Source organism: Thunnus maccoyii, chromosome 8 (assembly GCF_910596095.1).
Source record: "Thunnus maccoyii chromosome 8, fThuMac1.1, whole genome shotgun sequence".
Lineage (NCBI taxonomy): Eukaryota > Metazoa > Chordata > Actinopteri > Scombriformes > Scombridae > Thunnus > Thunnus maccoyii.
In genome coordinates, this window is record NC_056540.1 from 26,169,479 (window position 1) to 26,194,401 (window position 24,923).

The 24,923-nt window shown below is 37.7% G+C and overlaps 1 protein-coding gene across 1 annotated transcript; it reads right to left on the reverse strand.

Annotated features, from left to right (window-relative positions):
• Positions 1 to 5,293: 5,293 nt before the first annotated feature.
• On the reverse strand, positions 5,294 to 24,013 carry egf (epidermal growth factor). The gene is made up of 22 exons (XM_042418264.1): positions 23,887 to 24,013; positions 20,889 to 21,088; positions 20,577 to 20,758; positions 19,733 to 19,960; positions 19,403 to 19,605; positions 19,149 to 19,262; positions 18,489 to 18,611; positions 16,057 to 16,179; positions 15,276 to 15,401; positions 14,913 to 15,049; positions 14,381 to 14,529; positions 13,960 to 14,064; positions 13,225 to 13,448; positions 12,774 to 12,941; positions 12,144 to 12,290; positions 11,879 to 12,016; positions 11,662 to 11,778; positions 11,245 to 11,367; positions 10,114 to 10,279; positions 8,901 to 9,065; positions 7,032 to 7,186; positions 5,294 to 5,496 (listed from the first exon to the last, which is right to left on the reverse strand). Exons 1-22 carry the CDS (start codon positions 24,011 to 24,013, stop codon positions 5,294 to 5,296), a joined length of 3,423 nt encoding a protein of 1,140 aa, XP_042274198.1.
• Between the last annotated feature and the right edge of the window lie 910 nt (positions 24,014 to 24,923).

The following is a 24,923-nucleotide window of genomic DNA, read 5'->3' on the forward strand; positions in this document are numbered from 1 at the left end:
TCAGGTGTTATGAGATTGTTGAGTTTGAACATGTAGTGTTTCATAGACAAGTAGATGTAAGGCAACCATAATGTCCTGTGTGCTAGCAATATGATTGAACTGTATCTACACCTATATTAGGCATGGGACGATATGAAAATTTCATGTCACAATTATCCTGGCCAAAATCATTGTGATTAACAATATCTTCATAATCATTAAAATATGCAAAACATACTGGAATCACTTTACCTTACGAATTATTTTTATTGCATCATAGGACTCAACAAACAAGGACAGATTCAGACTCTCAAGAACACCCAGCAAGTAATCACAATGAGAGAAAAAAATCCATTAATAAAAATAATCTAGCTATAATCTAGCTATCAACCTGATATCCAAGCATTCACATTCCGAGCCTTCAGCCATGGCGACGAATGACTGGAAAGATGTGGGCTCCCCCTTGTGGCAAACGGCAAAATAAATCATGAAATCAATAGGTTTGAGCTAGACAGTTTTTTCAAGTCACTCATATGAGGATATTCACGATTATCCCGATAATAGAAATTCACCACAATTAAATTATCTTAAGTGTTTTCATTAATCTAATAATTTCCCATCCCTAACCCATATCCATACAGTATTTAGTTTATCTGGTTGATACTGTAGTCAGCCATTGTTTTCCCATTATGACAAACAAAACATTTGAGTCCCAACAAATGTGCCACAGTGTTTCATAAAATTAGCTTTGAAGGACAAACTTGTGGAACTGCATTATGTGTACATCTCAGGAATGTTAATACTTCACACAGAGAAAAAGAAACAGTAACTTGTAATCCACAGTACATTTATTTATAATAACATTTAAACCAATACTACCTCCAAAAATGATACAAAACTGAGACCCCTTGAGGCCCCCCTTACTTAAACTTACTGTGTCAGTGACTCTATTGCACCCTGTTGCCCCAATTGAGGAGTAATACAAGATAAATTGACACTGGGCCAGGGGCGCCGGATTAATTTCAGACGTGCAAAAAAGTGTGTGTGTGGTGTGTATGTAGGCTTTATGTGTAGCTGTAGATAAAACGGAGACTCTCACCATAGCTTAGAGTAACTATAGCTCGCTTCTACCACAGAGTGACGGTATAATTCCAAACACAAAGCAGCTAACTAGTGCTTGTGGGATTAGATACAAGTTTTTTTTGTTTTTTCTATTTGTTTTTTTTGTCCCAAAACTACAAGTTTACAGGATAGTAACACACGCAGCTGAGTAACAGCAAGCAGGCAATAGGAATGTTAACGTTGTCCTTGTGTTGTAAGCAGCTATGCCCCAAGTCTGTGGGCTCAAAATAGGGCCAAATATATTGTAGCTGTGTACCACATATCTGAATGTGTGACAACATTTTGTATGAATACATTCAAATGTGTGAATGTGTAAAAATATCTGAACAAATAGATTTAATTTTCAAATCTATAAGGAGATCTGTGGCTGTGCATGACATTTTGTGAACAAAGGACAAAGGAAAAAGATTTGTAAAAATAATTTCCAGAGTGTGAGTGCATGAAGAAGAAGTTTTGCAGGTACACTTCTATCTGTTTGTGGGTGAAAAAAGTTCAGAACTCAATTGTATGTGTGAATCCCAAGTTTATAGCCACAAATCAAATGTGGGACAACAGTACTCGTACTCGTAGGTTTGATTCATAGTTGTAAACTTGGGATTCACACATAAAACTGAGTTCTCTGTAAACCAGATGTGTAGCTGCAAACTTTTTTTTTAAACTCCAAACCTTTGATATGTATCTGCAAACCTGTCTGCAAATTTTCTTTATGCATTCATACATTAGAGATTATTTGTGCAAATCTTTTTCATTTGTTCACAGAATGTCATGCTACAGATCCCATTATGGATTCAAAAATTAAATCTATTTAATATCTATTCAATTTATCATATTTTTTTTACACATTCACACATTTGAGTGCATTCATACAAAATGTTTTCACACATACAGGTATGGTGATACACGGCTACAATACTTATGACCCTATTTTGTTTCTATACAAATCCATATTTAACGGTAAATTAGAAAAAAAGCAAAAAAGATTACTTTCCTGCTGCTTCACCTTTGCAAATTATCAACATGCCATGCTGTTGTGAAAATGTCATTCATAGCCTACAATAGCCTAAATAAACTTTGGGAGCACCTAGATTGCCTTTACTCAAAAAGGAAATGCTTTGGACCTGTGTTGTTCAATGCATTATCATGAATTAACCGTTCACATGAGCTTTCATATAAACAAGGACCAATTCACGTGAACTTTCAAAATGAGTGTGTTGACTGGCTGGTTGCCTGTGCATGCCGAATAGGTTTTGCCTATGGGTGTAAGCATCTAATTTTAGTGGTTGCAATGAACACTGTATGCACTTAATTTGTGTAACAGTGTCCTCTATGATTGGATCAAAATGTAAATATTTTTCCTGTTTTATGTTTGCTTCTTTATTTTACCCAATGTTTTAGAGTGGATGGGAATGATTGAAACGTCTTTTTACAGTAAGTGTTGCAATATAGAGGTATTTGCAGCAATACAGTGATTTGTGTCTTAAGAAGAATGTGAGAGGGGGATAAAGTGGGGGGAGCAATGGCTCCTTGGACCCCCTACATCCGGGGCCCTTGGGCCCAATTTCATCTTTTCTTAAAGGCTGATCTACTGCTGTTTAGACTGATGCCCCAACCTATCTGTTAGCCCTAATGGAGACCAATATATAGATAAGTGTGTCTTGCCAGGAAAATCAATATCGATGTGGCCCATGATGGTTTTTGAGTTAAAGTGCTTTGTTTTCTGCCATTGCTTCGAAACAAAGAGGCTATGGGTCCTTCTATTAACAATTCTCAGTCAACCTTGAGACAGACAGAAATAGAAATAGAAATAGACAGACGGGGTGTAGTGGTGGTGGAGGAGGGTGGCAGCATCGGTACCAACATCACTAGAGCGTTAGATTTGGTTGAGGATAGAAAAGCATCATCAATGGAGCACACGCAAGAGCTTTGAAGAAGAGTGTGATGGGGTGTAACGAGACAGAGATGGGCTATGAATGACCAAAATAATCTTTCATCTTTCTTCTTTATCATAAGAAAATAATGTTATTGGAAAAGTGTATTTTGCAAAGAAAATTTGATGAGAAAGAAGAACTTCAACAGTTAAGTAAGGATTACAGTTTTTGTGTATCCAGTAAAGTTGATGGAGTTGGTAACACAACACATTTTTTGTGAATATAGTTTTATTGATGGAAATAAAAACAAGCTTCATCTCGCAATTTTGCAATTCCAGTTATAGTCCATAGCTGCTGAAAAGATATATAATCAAAGTCATATACAGTTTGAAGAAGAATACTGGAAGGGGGTTGTGTCTTCCTAATAAATATTACCTGTGTTTTGCTTGTTTATATTTAAAAAAAAAAAGAAGAAAGAAATCCAACTCATACAAAGAAATGAAACAGAAATTAATAGCAAGAAACCGATACCTTCCCTTTGCAAGACAAACAATCCAAATCAATCAGTCAGCTATCCAGTTCAGTTTACCCTCATTTTATTTCTAACATTATAGATCTAAGTAGCGCTCTGACACAATGAAACATAGATCTTTGTATAAAAATAAATATAGTATAACTTTGCAAACTATATCACAGTTGTCAGGTGAGTTATGCACTGCTGTGCTTGGCTAAATATTACCATGGTGATGCCTATTGTAGTGCATTTTCTATGTTTATGCTGTTTATATGACATTTGATTGATTTGAGGTGATTGGTAAGATGAGCATCAAACTGTTTACTCAGCATGATGCAGAATTGGAAGCTAATGTTGAATATTAGTTATTTGCTGAAATACTTTAAAAAAGGGCTAACACACAGTCACTCCACAAAGCTCGTTCTTAAAGGTCAAAATACAAGACTCTGAAAAGAACCTCTGCCATACAATTACTCCATGAAGTGTACACATGGTAAACATGAAGTGATTTCTTTGTACCAAAATAAAACCAGCAGCAAAGCTGTTATTCTTCATTTTATGTTCTCCTGCACCAGATTAATCCAAGTAAGTTGTAGCCTAATAGTTGCCCAAAGTTTACTCAACAGAAGAAACGTGAAGACATATTACTGCTCTAGCTAGAAACCTTTTTGATGCTTCGGTGAAATTTCTCCTCAAACAGCATTTATACCATTTGATGTGAGGAATGAAATCCTTTTAGGGATGGTGACCAACCTCAATTACTCAGTGTTTGGTGAAATACATATAAATTTTCCAAAACACCCTGTGGAAAAACACCCTAAACAAAGAACATTTTTGTGACTAAAACATACAAAACTCAGATAAATGTGAATTGAATTCATGGTAGCTATGCTAGATTGATGCGGTTAAATGCAAACAAATTTAGTTGTTCTAAGATGGTTCATGACGACTTAATGACAGAAGTACTCATTTTCCAGTTCCTTTACAAAAGCAAGCAGTGGAAGCACTTTTTCACTTAAAATTGTGAGCAGATTTCATTGTCTGTGGTGTTCACTTGTTAGTCAGTATGTGTTTGTGATTGTTTTGGTTTTTTTTGGGAGTACAAATCCTCACAATGTAGAGTATTGGCTGCAGTAATGCAAGGTGGAGTTTCATTCCAAATGCTAAATTTTGGAAAATGGGTTGGATTATAAAACATTTTATCAGATTCAGAGTTTTCCCTAAAGAATGAGACATTAATGCTGCATTGCACTCTTATTATACCATCTTGCCACTTACAAAATACACTTTTCAGAAACTGATGGCTCCATCATGCTCAAGAATTGGAGGGTTGGGGACTTATATTGATAATCTACAATGTTTGCATTTTAATTTTTTAAAGTCTCCTTTGTTCTTGGATTGCTTTTGGCGTCAATAGTTTGACTTTGTGTAGATGGCATGCTTTTCTTTTGTGTTCAGTTGTGTGGTCATCCTAACTAGCTCTATCTTGTAATATAAATTACTTCCAATGCACCAAATTATATATTCTGGATAATATTACTAGAAACCTGGGTTTACAAGATCTCCCATGAACCGACCAGGGCCTCATTAGTGTTGGTGTGAATTCTACAGTTGGGAGTAGCAATCCTGATTTTGTATATATAAAAATGCCACAAATTACTTTTAGGACGGTAACAGCTTCAGTGACTTTTCTTCCATTTGTGAAATATTGTACTTTGGAATGAAACTCTTAATTTGCAGTTTGTAATTCAGCCAGATGTTACATCATGTGCGTGTTTAACTGTACAGCTGTGTCGGTCTGTTAGGCGAGCTAGGACGCAGGGGACTCTTCACTGGGAGTTTGGGGAAGTGGTGTTGGCTTGAAGGTCGTATAGGAATACGGGCTTGACAATTGACTTGTGTGATGGACGGTGTGTTGGCTGGTCTCCATGGCAACAGCTGACACCATGGAACACTCATACCCGTGGTTGTGTTTGGACAATCTTCTTGTCTCTTCAGACATGGGGTTGTCACCTGACAAAAAACACCATAATTTAGCAGCTGGTCAAAAAATAGAAAACAAAACATTGTAGTATACTTGCAGCTCTCTATTAGTTTTAGGTAGAAAAAGAGAATAAGGTTAAGTCTGCCCACAAAGATGGATGCCATGGTGTTTATGGTAGTTAAGGTACCTGTCTCTGAAGAACAGGATGGGCAGACAGCTCTTCTGGGACAGCCCATTGCAGGGATGACTTTTCCTTCCAAGCCATTTTCTACCACCATGTAGAACTGCAGATTTAGACAGTAATTCAGTAACAGGTTTATGAGTTTTTGTAAACAGTTTACATAATTCTGCCTTCCTGTCCATTAGAACTGCTAAGTTCAGTTGGATGTTTTATGGAAAACAACAAAATATGTTACCACAGTTATGCAGATGACACACAAATTTACATAACCGTATCACCAGGGGACTATGGTCCAATACAAGCACTGAGTAAGTGCATTGAACAAATTAGTGATTGGATGCGCTAGAATTTTCTTCAATTAAACAAAGATAAAACTGAAGTAACTGTTTTTGGAGCCAATGAAGAACAATTAAAAGTCAGCACTCAGCTTCAATTGATGTTAAAAACCACAAACCAAGCCAGAAATCTTGGTATAGTCATGGACTCAGACAATTTCAACAGCCACATTAAGACAATTACAAAGACAGCCTACTATCACCTAAAGAATATATCAAAAATTAAAGGACTTATGTCTCAGCAGGATTTGGAAAAACTTGTCCATGCATTTATCCTGAGTAGACTCGACCACTGTAACGGTGTCTTTACAGGTCTCCCTAAAAATCGATCAGACAGCTGCAGCTGATTCAGAACACTGCTGCTCGAGTCCTAACTACTACGACTAAGAAAGTGGATCATATCACTCCAGTACTCAGATCTTTATACTGGCTTTCTGTCTGTCAAAGAATTGGTTGTTAAAGCACTGAATGGTTTAGGGCCAAAATACATTTCTGATCTGCTGCTACGTTATGAACCATCCAGACCTCTCAAGTCATCTGGGACAGGTCTGCTTTCTGTTCCCATAGTAAAAACTAAACATGGAGAAGCAGCGTTCAGTTTTTATGCTCCGCATACCTGGAACAAACTCCCAGACAACTGCAGGTCTGCTGCAACTCTCAGTTCTTTCAAATCAAGGCTGAAGACTTTTCTGTTTGCCGTTGCCTAAACCAAATTTGAGGGTTAATATCTTACACTGCACTGTACTGCACACACTATTTTATCTTCTTTTTATTTCCAAATTTAACACTTTTTAATTGTATTTAAATGTCTTTACATTGCCTTGTGTTGCTTTTATATTCTGTCTAGATGCCTTTTATGCTCTATGTAAAGCACTTTGAATTGTCTTGTTGTTGAAATGTGCTAAACAAATAAACTTGCCTTGCCTTAACCTCTCTGACATTGTATTGACTTGAATGAAACTTTGTGCAGAACAAGTATGGTATACAGACCACAGGGTGCTACACTGGGATTCAAAATGGTGACTAGATTTCCTAGTCTCCATCGTACATGCATCTTTAAGACATAAGTCATCCAGTACACCACAGTTTGGATGGCTTACCCGAGGCACGCTGGTTGTCGTGGTCTCTGACATGCTCTCATCTGTCACGCTGGTCTCACTCATATTATCCACTGAAGGCTGCTTGCGGAAGAGTCCTCTAGTTCTGCAAAAAAGAGGGTAAACCCACACATTGGTTAATTTAATTATTTTATGAATCCCAAGGGTCCTCAGTCTCCCTCAATACATAAATTAATGTGTAAATATTCAAGGACCCACATGGCATTTACATGGTTACTAAGTAACAGAGGTGGTGCCCTCACACAATACAATTATGCATTTAAATTCAACATGGTAGGAAATATGAAATTGACATTTACTTGATATGACCTTTTGACAGTGTAGCACTGCACCCTTATCTGCACAAACATAATGTAAAAGCACATTTAATAACAAAACCCTTGTATCCTATGTTCTGACCATAGCAGTTGTGGCACACTGTTCAAGTTCAGTCTTCTAGTCTTAGTTTATATTTCATTCCTAACCTGTTTGTTGGCCAGAGAGGATAAATCTAGCCCAAAAGCTGTCTGTGTGTGCGTGTGTGCTTTTACTGTATGTGTTTGCATATTTGAGCCTAAAAAATCAGAGCATGTGAAACAGGTTATTTTATTTTTTTTAGCCCATATCACTGTGTGCGGTTTGTTTTTTTATTTGTGTTTGTGTGTGTGTGTGTTGCTGAGGAAACTGAACCACCAAACTCAAAAAAAACAACAAAAAAAAAAACTGCACAAGTTCACTTGCACTGGAGTGCAGAAGGCAATTTGAGGCAGAGCTATTGGCGACCATGTAGCGTTTCCACTGGGGTCATACCTCACCGGCTCCATTTTGTAGCTGAGAATTGACCTATTTTTATGTGTAATTGCTGTAGAACAAGCTAAACCAAGCATGTAATTGAAAGCGTGCCACTTCCACAGGGGAACCAAGACTGCAGTGCAAACGTTAGGATGTAGTAGGCTGACGGGAGGGGTGTACTTTGTGAGTCAAAACAGTGGAGAATACCAACAGCCTTGTCCATAAGCCAGCAAAACAACCGTAAAACAAATCAGCTACTTAGAGACAGCTCAGGTGGAAATAAAAGGGAGGGGGTCCTAGTATGTAGTTTATGTATGCTCCTCACTCAGCTAACCAGGGTTGCATGCTGCCATTCGTTCCACATGTGATTTCCTCCCCAGCCTCCTGCTGTCATGCTGAGACACCTACATTACACGGCTCATGCCACCCTGGGTTTGATAGACACCTCTAAATGCTGTCAGCTCACTCATTGTTGGAGCAGCTCCTCCCTGGCTATCTGTGCTGCCCTGTCCTTCCGGTGTTCAGAAGATTAAACAGAGCACTGCTAAACGTCATTACTACAATGCACACATGAGCACACACGTATGGAAATGCATGGCGATATACTGCATATAACAGGTCTTCCCCCACCCATTGTTTTTTCAACCATTAGGGTGGAAAAGCTTTTGAAAAACCTCTTGAACCATAATGAGATACTAACATTTACCATTTTAATAAAACCCTTTCATAAATAGAATACTTACAGGTACTATTTCACTTAAAGCAAATAGTTAAAATGTTCCTAAATGGTGATTATAAATTTGAGGAGTGAAAAGCTTTCACACTTAGAAAATTTACTTTGCCCTTCACTGGAAATGAAAGATTATATTCTTGTTCTTGTTCATATCTTCTTTCTTTCTTTCTTTCTTTCTTTCTTTCTTCCCCCCTCTCTTCCCTTTTTCTCTTCATCACCTCTTTCCTTCATTTAAAACTGCAGCTTCATATGCCTTGGGCCTCATTTACGCTTCCCTCTCCTTCTCCCCTCTCACCCATAGCAGTAGGTGACACAGGCGGCAATGGAAAGCAGGGAGATGAGGACCACCATGCAGGCCGCAATGACCACGTTCCTCCTCTTCTCTTCCTCAGCCTGCTGGAGCTCCCACCACTCCAGGTCACTGAACTGACAACGCTCTCCCATGTAGCCTGATACACAACTGCAAAAGAACATGATAAAATTACATTTTTTATTTATTAAACACAATTAAATACAAGGAAATATTTTTTGTCGCATGAGCTAAAGCAACAAGCTCAACTGTGATAATTTAGTTTAACCTGAAAATCATTGAATTGAAATATTTTGCATTAATTTGTGCCGTTTTTTTTTTCTGTCATATTTTTCTCTGCAGACATACATGGTGGAAAGAAACCAGCGCAATTACTTCATGACCAGTTTATGTTGTTGACCAAGTAAGTAGATACTGGTCTCAGAAGTAATTCATCTTAGTGGGTCACTTCCATAGGCCAAGAGAACATAATGCAAAACTATTTAAAAACACAGATTTAGAACAATAATTGTGCCTTTTTTGATACAATTTGAACAGGGGTTCTGTTAGAATCTGCTTTATTGCACCAATCAGAGTTTATGGGTAATGAGTTATAAGAGTTATGGGCATACAGTTAAAAAAACAACTAATTGCTAGAATGATAGACTATAAAATGGCTTTAAATGTAATTATATAACCATTTCAAAGTTGGGTATAATTATATTATTCAAGATGGCATTAAACACCTGGTTGCTGTTGACATGAATTTGAAATCCAGACTTTTTATCTTTAGATCCAGTTTGTATTTGTATTTAAATTTGGAAAGTACCATTGCCCAATGTCTACGGTTTAACGGTTTAAGTATAATCTTTGGCTAAATTTGACTTGAACATCCAAGTTTATAATCCTCTTCCCATTGCCACTTTAGCAAAAGCTTTCATGGAACAATAGTGACACCTATTGTTTGAAAACTGTCATAAAATAAATGAGAGAAAAGTAGATACAACAACAGCCATGTAAAATGCTATTTGAAAAGGTAAAATACTACCCTAACCCTAGAGATCACTTACATTTTTCTGTAAATAAAGTTTACAGAATAAACAATGTTGGGTTAAGGCCTGCAAGCATCTTTTCTTGGCAGCTCCTCTGAACACAAGATATCAGTAAGCTGCTAAATTTGGAGGTCACAGGTCAAACTGGAGGTTAAACGATTATTTACTTGCAGGCGTAGGACTCCATTTCAGGAAAGTAGAAGCAGACACCTTCGTACAAACAGTAAGACTCATGGGTAGAGGGGCAACTCTCCACTGAGTTACTGTTTGGGTGCCCGTTGACATCAGCCGGGCTACTGGTCACCGTCACCCATGATGGTGTTGTCTCCAGCTCTTGAGAGAGAGGATTAGGGATATAATGTCATTAAATTGGACAAATATACAGTGTGACAGAAATTGAATCAATGAAGCATACACCCAATGTACACTAAACATACCACACAACAACCTCGAAACATCAACACAATCAAATAGAAACCCCTGTCCTGTCACATGTAACCAACTGTACAGAAACAAGTGCAACCATATGGGTACAGACAGACAGACACACACACACACACACACACACACACACACACACACACACACACACACACACACACACACACACACGTACACACACTCCCAGTAATTAACCATAAGCCTGGGAGAATAGGGAAGTTTTGAGTTTGCTTTTGAATGTGGACACAGTTGTGATGGACCTCAGGTCAGCAGGCAGCTTGTTCCGGAGAGCAGAACCACACTAATTGAAAGCACCCTCAGCGGACTTGGATCTAATTCTGGGTAAAGCTAGAAAACCTCTGCTTGATGACCTGAGAGGCCTGATTAGGTTGTTATCAGTGAGCAAGTCAGAAATGTGCTTTACAGACTATTAGCAGGATTTTGAAGGTGATTCTGTATTGTACTGGGAGCCAATGAAGTGATCAGTACCGAAGTAATATTCACATTTTCGTGCATGTGTAAAGTCTCTGGCTGCTGCATTTTGAATGAGCTGGAGCCGTCCTACTGACTGTTTAGATAATCCTGCAAACAGATCCATGTACTGTACAGTAAAAGGGATTATCTTATGTCCCAGTTAAGAGAATGATAGATACTTGGGATGTGCTAGTGTTCACCAGGAAAGTGCATCATACTCGATATATGCCTCCACTTCACCGATTTCCAGCCTAATCTCACACAGCTATAAATAGCACACCTGATGATCAGTAGCAAGCACAAATACAATTATGCTTGTTTCTGTGTTTAACGCAGTGTTTCTAATATTATAAATGTGATTGCTGTAAATAATTTAGACACACCTTGACATGTTTGTCCGTTGCCCTGGTATCCAGCTTGGCACTTACAGAGATATGTCCCCACTGTGTTTTGGCATTCTGCTTTTTTGTCACAATTGTGTGTTCCCAGTTTACACTCATCAACATCTACAACAAAAGGAAAAGAGAAGATCATGCTACTGTATTCAAGAATTACACATTTTTTAAATTATAAACCTTGTTTAACCAGTAAAATGACTGTCAAGCAAAGAGTTATTTCTCTATAACCAGGCCTGCAATTCTCTGGTACATCAGTGAAACTATTATTTTATCCATTATCTTAGTTTACATACCATTCTGTGTTTGTCTGTATGTAGCAGTCATAACTCAACCACTTAAACTGGCCCATAAACAAAATTAATAAAAATTACATACAGGGTTTCTATAACTTCATCTACTCACCAACACACAACTGTCCATCCCCAGTGAAACCCTCTAGACATAAACAGGTTTGGCTGCCAGCATTCAGGTGACACTGCGCATTCATATCACAGCGGAGTGAGTAACACTCATTCTGGTCTGACAGAGAAGTGGATATATGGAAACATAACATTTAGTTAGATTAAGGTCTCAAACGGCAAGAACCTGCAATCGTTTGCTGTTAAGGGTACACCATTACCTGAAATCATTATGTCTGTGAAGAGTGTTTGCTCACTGTCTTCATCTGAATCCAAATCAGTTCCTGCTTTACCAGTTGACAGCTCGGTTGTTGTCAGGGGTGTGCTCTCAGACTCAACAGATTCATTGTCTCCAGATTCTAAAGAATAAACACAGTTGACATAAGCATTTACCGTTAGTCAGTTTTAATTCATAGCTTATACAGTGTATGAGTTTAAACAGCTTATAAGTGTCTGCACCATAAGGAGGACAGCATAAACAATAACCTGTTCCATTTGAAGCATTGGAAGGCGAGCAACCTTTTCTGTCAGCTGACAGGATGTAATGTGACAGACAGGAACAGTGGGCAAATCCCAGCCTGCTTTCACACACCTGGGCACAACCTCCATTCTGATGAAGGCAAACATCTGCCCCTGAAGATCAGATAATGACAAGAAGAAACTCATGAATATTTAGGATTAAATATTTGTTTTTATTTGTTTGGTTGTCACTGACCTATACATATACCGATCTGAGCATTTACCTTGAATGCTCAGATTTTGACCGGCCATTTATGACACTATTGACAATTTCGCAAAATTTATGTAAACACTGGCACATTTCTGTAGGGAAAATTATCAAAAGGGGAAGTTGAATATGCCTATCACAACACAACATCTTTGAACTATAAATTATTTTCTATTCCTTCCTTTTATATTATTGTTTGTCCCAGAGGCGCTACTTGTACTGTAGTATTTGTAAACTTCAATACATAATTTCTATGAACAGATTAAAAGACATCCACTAAATATAACAGCACATAACCCACAAAATTTGCTTCCTGTCACAAAAAACATGACAAATTACAAAACAAACCCTAACAAAAAAGTTGTCATAAACATAATCTCTGTCTGTACCTGGTTTAGCAAGGGGATGAACCACCACAACGGATGCTGGATGGACCAGGTTGCCATGGATACGTTGCAGTTTTTTCCCAGTCCGCTTGTTTACGCTCCTCAGCTGCTGGTGCTCCCTGTCAGAGATCCATAGCCTGTCCTCAAATACTGCAAGGTCAAAAGGTCGGCCTGGACCAATCAGAAAAAGGAAAGAAGTTGACTAGGTGATACTGTACCAGGTGAGCGCTATATCTGTTTGTTCAGCTGTTAATTTGGTGGCCAAAGTGAATGCAAGAACACTGTTTAATTAGCATAGTCAGCGAGTGTTTATTCATCTTGAGCCATAGTTCATGAGGCTCATGAGTTTAATGCTGACATCAATTATCTAGGATTACAATACTGTAATGGGATTTTTTTGCCAGTATAGTGCACCTATATATGTTTGCATGTGTATGCTCCATACAAGCCTCACCTACTTGGTTCTCTAACAGGGCCCGTCGGTCTGAGCCATCCAGGCCAGCGGTCTCTACCACGCCCCTCCTCTGGTCGCACCAGAACAGACGATCCTCTGTGAAATCGATGGTCAAGCCACTGGGTGACACAAGGTTGGTGCTTGCAATGACAAAATGGTCTTTCCCTTCCAAAGAGGCACTTTCCACCACAGGCTGGGCACCTATATCAGTCCAAAATAACTTCCTCAAAAAGTAAAAAAAACACAACAAAAAAAAAACAACGTTTTGAGTAAATGAGCGTCCTCTAGTTATAGACAGTAGTCTTGTGAATCCCACAGACCACTATTACACACATTATCACAAATACATCAATTCAGCCAAACATGTTTAACATTAGTTTGTTTGAAATCATAGTGAATCAAGCTTTTCCAAGATACCAAATATTCCATGCTAAAATATGTGTACAACAATTATGTAGAGTGTAGGAAATGTAAATGTAAGGGGGAAGTGGTGTTCAGTGAAAACTGCAGAACATAAGACAATGACATACAAAGGCTTCACTGTTTTAAGCCTAAATCACAAAGGAAATCCTCTTAGTATTTAAATAATTTCAGCCCAGCTTGGATATTAGATATGAATATGATGTATATACCTTACCGCACATTAATTTTTTTCTGGGTTTTGAAATCTACACAGTTGCAGTTAGTTTTTAGTTGTCATCTCTTAAACAAGCATAGGTAGGTTGCCATACTCACTTTGCCTGAGGATGAACTGCGACTCCTGTTGGTTTTTCAAGCCCTTTGCTTACAATCGTTTGTCTGTTCAGTCCAGCCAAGGTACTGCAATCAACAGTTGACTGCCTGGTTGGCAAAATTATATAGAGGTGTGAAATAGAAAAAAAGATGTAACCTTAAAAATGTACTTTTTACATGTTAGTTAAGTATCCAACAAATAGCTTAAGACAATTTAAAACCAAATAAAAGAAAAAAATCTAATGCTACTTAAGCATGAAAAGTCAAATCAGCTGAGCCATACACTAACACTCCAAGATTTAATGAAGTTACATTTTTTTCTAAATTGTGTTGTATAAGAACGTGTTTTATAACTTAAATGATCGGTTTTGGTATTCAAAACCTGTTTAAAATCATCAGCATTTTGTCTGCATACACCTCACACCTTTTATCAGTCCAGTACATCTTGCGGTGGACCCAGTCAATGGCCAGTCCCTCTGGAGAGTCCAGACCCTCAGAGACAAGAACATCTCTGGACCCACCATTCAAATCAACCCGTTCAATTGTCTTTTTGGTGGTACAAGCAAAGTACACCTTCAAAATGGATACAGAAATACAGAAATACATAAACAAGCACATTTATTGTATTGACAACTAGTAAAATATTCAGATAATTTTATGAGCAGAGAAGAACAGAAACTATGAAATACTTAAATAAGATTGTTTCTTTTTCCCATAAAACATTGGTGAATCTGCAGTGCATCAGATACAGTTTATGTCCACTAGGTGTCACTGGATATCTGCACCACAACCTGAATCTTGGCTGCTTGAATTCTGTTACTCCATAGGAGCAGCAAGACCTTCAGTTAGTGCAGCACATCAGCACTTACTCCAACCCTCCTACTACAACTTCAATCAAAAAATCAGTGTCAAAATGCCAGGAAAAGATTTAAGTTTTTTTTCTTCTTTTTTCTTACGTTGTTCTGGACAGGATCATAGTCCAAAGCTATGATTGTTCCTCTGGGCTCTTCCACAAGGGTCTGGTCCCCAGTGCCATCGGGATTAATTCTTCGTACATCCACTAGATTGGCAATAAGCAGATAAGGCGGTGGTCCTGTAGAATTAAAATACAGTGTTTAATGATTACATGTACTGCTGTAGATGTACAGTAACCCCCGCCTTAATTTGCATTTTACTCTCTAATTCTTTGTAACTTTGTAATTTACAGAATGTATTTGTAGAAGCATAATACAGACAGTGAGATTTAGACAGATAAGGAGTGTGTTTATTTGCATGGGCTTATCCGTCCTCGCTGTCTGCTTTGCCATAGTATGACTCACCAGTGGCAATGCAGTGCTTGCCATCTTGGTGGAGCTGGTAGCCAGGTAAACAACCACACTGCCACCTAGTAGGAGTGACGGAAGTACAGAGCTGACTGCAACCCCCTCTGTCTGCAGACAAGCAGCCTGCAACAGACAAAAACACACAAGTAAGCTTCTATTCTTTACATAGAAGCTCAATTTTCTAACTAGACTCTGCTCCATACAGTATATTGAATACCTCTTTTAAGCTAACAACATTTTACAGAATCCAAATTCTCAAATTAAAATGTAAAATAAAACTTCAGTCTTCACAGATGATGTCTTACACTAAATTGACTCCAACACTTGTATCATCATTATCTGTTTAATAGCAATGCAAAGTCACTTGGTTACTGCACTGCTGTGCTGCTGGCTTTTGGTCTATCTGACCTCAGTTTTACAAGATACTTGGATAACACTGGCTAGCTATTATATCATTTATCCAACACAATTTATCAAAATGACCAAAAATCTGACACAGCTCATGATGTTACAGTGAATCAGGGATCGTTGTTTCTATTATTATACTATATTTGTATTTCTGGGATGCTTATGTATATGAAAATAAATACCTGTATATGGGAAGATAACTATGAGCTACACATGAAGCTTCAGCATATAAACACAGGAAAGAATACTTTCTACACAGGTGTACACTAATGAATATCCTACTTTTTATATCATCACATACAATTATGATTATGAGGTAGGTATGAGTTTTAGAATAAGTGAATGATAGACTCTGAAATATAGCCCATACCAGTACAGGTTTGTCCATCCTCCTGTAGTACAGATCCCTCAGGACAAACACACACAGTACCCTCGCCTGTTGCCAGGCATCCATGGCCGCATTTGGTTGTGTTGCTTTCACACGGTATAATCTCTGATATTGGAAAGAAAATTAAATATTGAGGCAATGTAATTTTGCATATAAGAATGTTGCTTAAATGTGATAGATTAGCTAAATTGACAATAAAGCAAACTGATGAAAGTGAAATAATGTCTTGTTATTCAACCATTCATTAAGTGCAATATTAACAAGATCAAACTGATGTTACATAATTTTCCATGTTATTTCTGAGCACAGCAGGTTATAGACTCTAACAAAGCCAAATGAGCAACAAGCTTCTTAAGCCATGCTTTGGTAAAATTCCTTTGTGAAGTCCGCTCTAATCCTATCAGAATAGGTGAAAGTGTGATGAGAATGCAGTCAAAGACCCACACAGGGTGATGTAATGTTAGCTCACAGGGGAATGGTATATCCTGTACCTGTGAATATAGGCCCGGTATACTGAGGCAGGCCATACATATATTAATCTGATGTGAAATAGCTACAGTACCTGTTGCTGTACCTTTTGACGTTTAACTTCTTCCTAGCGCTTGTTGGTCAAATAAGTATTCAAGGGATTTAGCCAGCTTTTTGCACTCTCTTGTGGCACTTTTTCATAGTCAAAAATGTGTTATGTCACTAGCTAAAAACTGTACTTCAGTAATTGAAGAATACAGTGTGTATGTGTGCGTACTGTATTATGTATGAATAAAATAATGAAAGACAACATGGAAAAATAAACATAATACCCAGATGAATCGTGGATGCATTTTAATGCATTTTTATTCTTCTTTAATTCCTTTTTATCGACATGAAAACAAGAGACGCAAGTGGCTGCACCATATCCTCTTCCACATAATCTCTGTGGTGTTTTCATTGTCTAGCCTGCTACTTGGCTGCATGTTTGTTTTCTTCTGGACCTTGGCAAAGGTTGTCTGCTAAACAGCTTAGACAGACAAAGCTGCTGACCAGATATGTTCCCTATTGCAAGTGTCACCTCGTCATCTAATCTCATTGTGTCTGTGAAGCCTTACTGTTCTCTTGGCCTCATAGCTGCAAGATTAGAAGAGAAGAGATTAGAATGTGTCTATAATGTGTTTAATATGTTATGAAGTCAACCACTGTGTAGACATTATGGTAGCTGTCAGAGGCAAATTGGGAAAAAAAACAAGAACTAGAAATAAGTTTTTAAACAAAAAACAATTTTAAATTAACACAAAATCCTTGACAAAATAAATTGTTCTTACTAATTTACGTAACAAAATAAAGATTTGTCATACATTTCCTCATGACTGCATTGCATATTGTGCCAAAATATTAGATTGTCTCAGGTATCTGTCAACTAAAAAAGAATCTGTTGTTGCACTGGCAGACAACAGACCTGCATTGTGGCAGAAAGGAATGACCAGAGACAGCCTGAGGTAGAAAAGTTATAAGAGATGACTGAATTAGAAAAACGATCAAAAAGTTTTCCAACAACATATGTTTTAGTATAGTTCCTTATGGTCAGTATTTAGAACAAACTAATCAGTATCTCTAATTTTTAAAATTCTTTGCTTTAAAATGACTAACAACCTGATATTAGGTCTAATCAAAAACCAAACCAAAAAAACCCTTTTCATTAACCTAAATGTGACATCCTTGTTTTCCATCTACCTCAGTCTCTGAGCTCCTAGACCTTTAGGAGCATAACAAAGTGACTGTGTTTTGACCCAAGTAACCTAACACACAATTGGCAGCTCACATAATGTATAGTCTGTCTAGTCGTCTGTGACCCAGCCTTTTTATTGACTCTGTAGGGTCAAAATAGTGTCTGGGGGACAAATGCCACCTTTCATAGCACCACAAAAAGAGGATCTGATCCAAAACCAGAGCTACAATATACTGACAAAAACAAAGTGCAAGTGTCACCACTTTTAGAGTTAAATGTCAAATTTTCTTTCTTACAACTTAGTTTACTGGCCAAGGCTTGTGCATAGCTGAGACAAGAATGTTTCAGCAATATTCTTAATATTTGGACAAACTGACTACTCTGTTAAAAGTGTATTGCTTTTTTCCTCATTTTATTATGTAGTTCCATTTTACACTGCACTTAGCACAGTTCCACATAGTGTTTTTTGCAATATTTATAACAAGTGAAGATGTGTAAAATCTTTTAATTTGTCACAAGTCGACCTATTAATTCACTATGAGCTTCTAGTGCTAATCGACTTTACTGATAGCAAGCTTAATCTGCACCTTATCTTCTATGTGCCATTATTTGTTCTTACAACTGATCTGTTGAAATCAAAACTAAGGATTTCCGTGCATTAGAAATTAGTTATATCATCTACATACATAGTAAAAATGTTCTTCCACTCTACCTTGACATGTCTTCCTGTCTGGTAGGAGGGCATATCCTTTAGGGCAGGTACAGAAGTAGGATCCTGGGATGTTTTCACAACCGAGAGAGCAGCCATGGTTCCAGTGGGCACATTCATTCACGTCTATGGCACACACAGACAAACACAGTGTAATAATATCATTATGTCCTATAGTAGATACTCTCATTTAAATGCCATTCCATACCTTCTTATTTATGTGATTTTATGTGTAGCCCCAGTAAGAGACAGACATTCCTCTTAGACACGGCTCAATCAAAGACAAACGTAGACAAATATAACAGTAACAAAGTAGAAACAGTAAAACAGTAAAGTCATGAATGCTAGCATCAATAATGTTAAAAGACAATTCAGGTGTGAATATATCTGTAGGTGCCTAGTGTGATTTATTTAGATCAGAAATGGCTGAGCGGATGAAAGACATTATAATTGGTAACATAGCAATCTGTTACTTTGGTAATAAGCAGTCAATGCTGTGGTGTCTGTGTTGCACTCCTAGAGATCACTTCAATTAAGTAATACAGTCAATATTGTGAAGTCTTAATCCTTGTTTCTTCAGTTCATTTTAAACAAACTGAACTAAAAATAGTTTTCTGCAAAAATAAATGTTTAATTAATTGATTTGTTGGCATAGATACTAACCTTCACAATAAGTGCCTTGCTTATTGAGAGCAAAGCCTTCATCGCACTGGCAAACGCCTTGTTCAGCTAGACTCGAACACACATTGATACAGTTGCCACTCTGTTCGTCGCAACCTGTTTGAAAAGGTTACCAATGGTAAATAAGTTATTACAGCATTGTCATGGAATCTTATCTAAAATAAATATAAGTATAAGTAATAAATTGTCAAAAAACTCGAGGGATATTTAAATGTCAAATTAAGTTTAGCTGTAACCTGGAAGTGGTGATAGAGAGTCTGCCACTGGCTGGTTGAGGGGATGTACCACCTTGACATCAACTGGGGGTTTCGCCATTCGTTTTGTGTTGACATTGAGTTGCTCTCCACCTGTGTACTTGTTTATTTGTTTTATTGCCTGAGATGCAACATCAGTGTAATATAAGTGCTCCAGAAAAACTGATATTCCCAATGAATAAGACCTAATAAAAAGAGACAAAAACAATAGAACATTTGAAATAATAATCACGATGACATAATATTGACAGTTAGCAGAGTTCTGTTGTCTAAAAGGATTAACAACTAATTGTAATATAACAACATACTTACCGAAGTGGCTGATCTATGATGTGCACGACGCTCCCGTTGTAATCACAAGAGCCGATGGCACTTTCTCCTTGCAGACCAAACTGAACCCAGAACAGTCTTTTGTCCTCTCGGTCAATCGACAGTGCTTTCAATTGCTCTGCCATCTTTATTAGTGTAGTTTTCATCTGTCCTGTCACGTCAGACCGCTGGATACTCGGAGTCATCCCACCAGTTAGCCAAAACAGAAACCTGCAAAACATTTGTTTTGAACCAGGATCTCCATATGTTTTCTAAAATTATTTGCTTGCTTTCTGTATTCATCTGTTACAAAACTGTGCAATTTAAGGTAGATGCTTCCATTAATATAACAGTTTAGACACTTTCTCATGTGGATTCTAATAAGGCCCCCCCTTGTTTATAAGTAATTTAAAACATGGTCTTGGCACTGGAGAAATATTCCAAAATGTTAATATAAATCATTCACTGCTAGTAGTCACATTTACATATCCAGTTGTCAATCCACTGGACAGAAATGGAAATAAAATGGTGGGCAGTACGTGGCCTGGTAAAACAACTTCTGTCTTTGACCTGAGAGACTGGTGGTATGAGAGAGTCTGTCAGTCATTTTGCACCTCTATGCCAGCCATGCTTGATGGAAAGAGATGAAGCATTTATAGTAACACACAAACAACCTGCCCCGAATCAGAACAGTTTGAGGAGCTGAATGGGAATCATTTTCTCTACTCCAGCTCATCTGTTTATTTATCAAATGCAACATCATTTGATCACTATCTTTCCTAACCCCTGCATAAAAAAATAAAGCAGCATTATTAAAAACATAAAAGTTTAATGCAGATTGGATTACCTGTTACTGGGGTCAATCGCTATAGAACTTGGTTGAGACAAGTGTCTTAAAAGAGTCCTTTCATTTTTCCCATTTATATCCATTCTCTTGACTTTTCCCTTTTCTCCGCTTGTCCAATATACACTGTTCCAAATCCAATCCACTGCAAGGCCTGAGATATGTTTGTCAGATGAGTATAGTCTCTGGAAAACAAATGGAATTGTGTTAATCAAAGTACAGACCAGGGCATATTTACTGAAATATCTGTTTCTTTCTGGGCATGATCTTGATGATTGATGAAGAAGTATCTCTTTGGAGCAGTTACATAATCACCTGTCTGTGCACTCCTCTCACTGATGCTGTGTAGATGACCCCAGTATGTTTGTCAGCCCAGTAAACTTTCTCTTCTCTGAAATGAAAATCAAGCAGGATAGAACTTCCCACCCCAGCCACAAGCCTTCTCTGGTTCTTCCCATCAAGGTCCATCCGATGAATCGCTTTACCATGGCCAAATATCAGGAAGGGCTGTGAAGCTTTACAAAATGAAAAAGCATGTCACATATCTTTCATGAATCTTTTGAATTTCATTATTTAAGGCCCTAAAATATACATTCCAAAGCCTTCATATGTGTATCAGAATCAGAACTAAATGAATTCATCCTCAACAATACAAAGATATAGTGGGCTTCAGTTTTTTAATTGGCAAAATGGCCTTCACAGTTTTTCATTAAATGTAAAAGAATGTGTCACGTTTTAAAAATAGCCATGACTGTTTGTTGGCCATGTCTGCATGCAGTGTTTCTACCTTAAAAGGTTCAACATAATTATTCATTGTGACCGAGTTACCGTACTAGAATCGACCCTCACTTCAAATGTACTTTAACCAAGATTTGTCAAGAGGTCACATGCAAGATCAATCAATATTAGTAAAATACATTGGACCTAGTCTATATAGTATTAGCATAACTTCAACTATAGGTTTACTCACTGCTTTACAAGAGCATATTTATTTATTTAGATATTACTTTGAGTTGTGTACCAGTGCTAAGCCAGACTGGTGCATAGGTGCAGGTTTCTGATGTGAAAACTGCTGTCCTATATGCTTGTTGTCAGTTTAATTAAATGAATCCCAGGGGCAGGAATGTAACTATGGCAACATTTAACGTTTCCATAGCTTCTTCTCCCCTCTTTGTGTCACTCTGTAGGACTTGTTACATTTGTCAAATTATCTGATGAAAAAAGCCTATTCACGGCTATAATGGGGTGAAGTTCAAGGCAGCCAAAGCTGCTTCTGGATAAGGGATCATCCCTTAGCAACAAATGGCTCATGCACTATCCTTTGGCTCTGTGAAAATACTTTGCTATGAATGAAGTTTGTGTTGTTTTTGTTCTCATATGTTTCTGCTTTAGCACACAAAAGTTAGCATACTGAAGTTTGGACCATGAGAGAACCATGGCAATCATTTCTTAATATAATGAGTGTATGTCTATTCCAATGTACCTGTTGTTCGAAACATTTAATTTTAATCAATAAACTTTGACAAACGGGGCTATGAAATTGAAACGAATCTGTGTTTGCTCTCTAAATTTGTATTGAAAAAGAGTGCTTGGTCTATCATGGTAATGACACTGTTATGTGTAACCATGGATACAGCACTAAACTGTGTGGAATGACGAAAACAATGAGCAACACCAGACAAACAACATAATGAAATGTCTGGCCTGAGATCCCCAAGATGGCCATTGACGAGTTCACAGTGTGGTCAATGTGATGCTTGACCTAGTAAGCTCAATTCAGTGGATGTTATTTGGAAAAAAAAAAGTATTGTCAAAAGAACATTTTGTATTTTACATTGTGGAAAAATTTATGTGTGGCCATTTTGAATGCAATACTATTGTCCATCAAAACAACCAGCTGCTTGAGTATTTGAGCTGTGGATGAATAGTTAAACCCCCAATATGCAACACTGCATATCGATGGTTGATATAACGACCTATACCGTGAAACAAAATATGTCAAGACTTTTTTTTTTACTCAATTTCTTGTTAAGTAAGAAATTAAGGCTTTATTACTGTTTATACCAACCTAGTATATATACCTTTATTCCTTTATACTTTTTATATATGTGATCATAAATGGCTGTTGTAGGCAATGTTGTAGATGATAATAAATGATACAGTACAGTATAAGGCGAGCAATGCCACTGATTTGTCATCTCATCCTTGGTGTATTTGGCACTGTATGTGACCCTGACCTTTGACCTCTCTGTGGAGGACACAGAATAAGAGAATCTCTCCATGGGTGTTGGGTAAAAATTGCATTATTTCAGTTCATAGTAAGAATTATGAGACAAAAGCCATTTCTACAAGGGAGATAATCTGTTGGACATGAGAGATCACCATCTGTAAGCTTTAACTGGTGCCTCTGTGGCATCCCACAAAAATCTTGGGCTCAGCCTGAGATAGACCCACCCAAGCACAGTCCAGCTTTCTGTATCTTTGGTACAGTGCATGACATTCTCTGCTTAGCCAAATGGAATGACTGACTTTTGCCTGATTGCAGTTTCTTACTGTTTCTGAACACCAGCCAAAAGCAGAAGTGTATTTATAGCAGCAGTTATAATATAGTTTATGGAGTATATCCACATACTGATGAAGAGGTAGAAGGTTTGTGCAAAATGATGTATATATACAGCCTGAGCAAATGACTGATTTTCAAAACAGTGTTAATATTTTGCCATGTTATCAGTATCACGTTGAAATTAAAACACATACAAACTAGGTTATCAAGTTGAAATGCCATCAGGTATTATTTATCCCACATATCCCAAAAATGTTTCTAAAGAGCTATAAAATAAAATGTTACCTTGAACAGACACTTTTTCATATATAGTAAGGATTTTGGAATTTAATACTGTATTTGTAATACTATCTGTAGTCTGATGCCTTGATCACTGTGCAGTGTAAGTGCAAGTGGATGCAAAATAATATATAATCATATATTGAGAGTCATCCCCATTTATCATTTGTAGGTGCTTATGTTAAAATGACAGTTGTTCCCTCGCCAACTCAACCTGCCCTGTGAATATGTCGTATTACTTTTTTTCATCAGAAGTACAAACTATATCCAGAATACCTACTATATGTGCCTACCAGAGCCCTTTTCTGTTTGATTATATTAGGATTTGAATCCAAACTACTTTTTTTGGCAAGCACAATTAATGTACAAGAAATTGTGTGTCTGACTTATACAGGACCAATAATCTGCAGTAGTTACAACATAACTTCTGTCAGTACTTAACTGGACATGATAGGTGTATCATCAACTCACCAACACAGCTGTTGTTTCTCCCTGCTCGCGATAGGCGTTCATCCCAACATGCTGTACTGAGGGCCAAGGCTCCACTGTTCTGCACCGTAAAATAGATCAGTGCTGCTGTAATTGTTGCAACCAACATAATCCTGCGTCCGTCCTTTCCGTGGGAGCTGCACTTGCTCACTTTTTCTCAGGCATTCCCACTAACAGTACTGGCATACAAGAATTCCCCCAAATAAGTAACATTCGCTTATGGACTGTTGGCATCCTTGTCCAAGACTCAAACCTAGAGAGACAGTGGAGCTTTACATACCAGGAGATATCACGCCAGAGAGAGATGCAAAAACCCAATGAAAAGATGGAGAATGCAGAATGAAGAGGGTAATACTGCCAGACCAGTGTTCAAAAAAAAAAAAAAAAAAATACTGTGTGTGGGATCCTGCTCACTCCCTACTTTGGCCCCCAGGCTGCCAGTCTGTTTTGGAAGCAAAGATTGAAATTCCTGACACCCCCTTGGTAAATTTTGCACATGCTAGACCAGCATTGGAGCAGAATCTTCTTTAAGATGCAGTCAGTGTCCCAAGCAGAATGTGGAATATGCAAGAAATGAGGCTGGGCTGAAGAAAGGTTCCACACAATAACAACATCTTACCCTTACTCCACCCCCTGACCCATGCCCTTTCTCTATGTGGATGGATGTGTGTGTGTTTTTAGAGAGAGATTTTGTGGCTGAGAGAGAGAGAGGGAGAGATGGGGGAATGGGTATTACATTTATAGCTATTTGACCACACATAGATATTTTATTTATTTATTTATTTTTGATAACTAAATTGACCTTTGGTACGTTTTTTTTAAAAACTAAAACACCATTCATAAATGAAATGTACATACAGTACAAGTATAATTTACACATGCCACACACACAATAGACACTCTGTTTGTTTTGTGTCCTGTGTGTGTGAATGAGAAGGCAGTGTGTCACACTGTCTCCTGTAGAAGTTCATCTGGCTTCCTGAGGGAATCGTCAGAATGAGTAATTTATAGAGAACGGA

Coding starts and splice junctions, on each gene's coding strand:
- egf (XM_042418264.1), bottom strand. CDS start 24,013: ATGTTGGTTGCAACAATTACAGCAGCACTGATCTATTTTACGGTGCAG. Junction 20,759..20,888: donor TGAGAGGAGTGCACAGACAG/GTGATTATGTAA, acceptor TTTGTTTTCCAG/AGACTATACTCATCTGACAA. Junction 11,368..11,661: donor GGATGGACAGTTGTGTGTTG/GTGAGTAGATGA, acceptor CTTTTGTTGTAG/ATGTTGATGAGTGTAAACTG.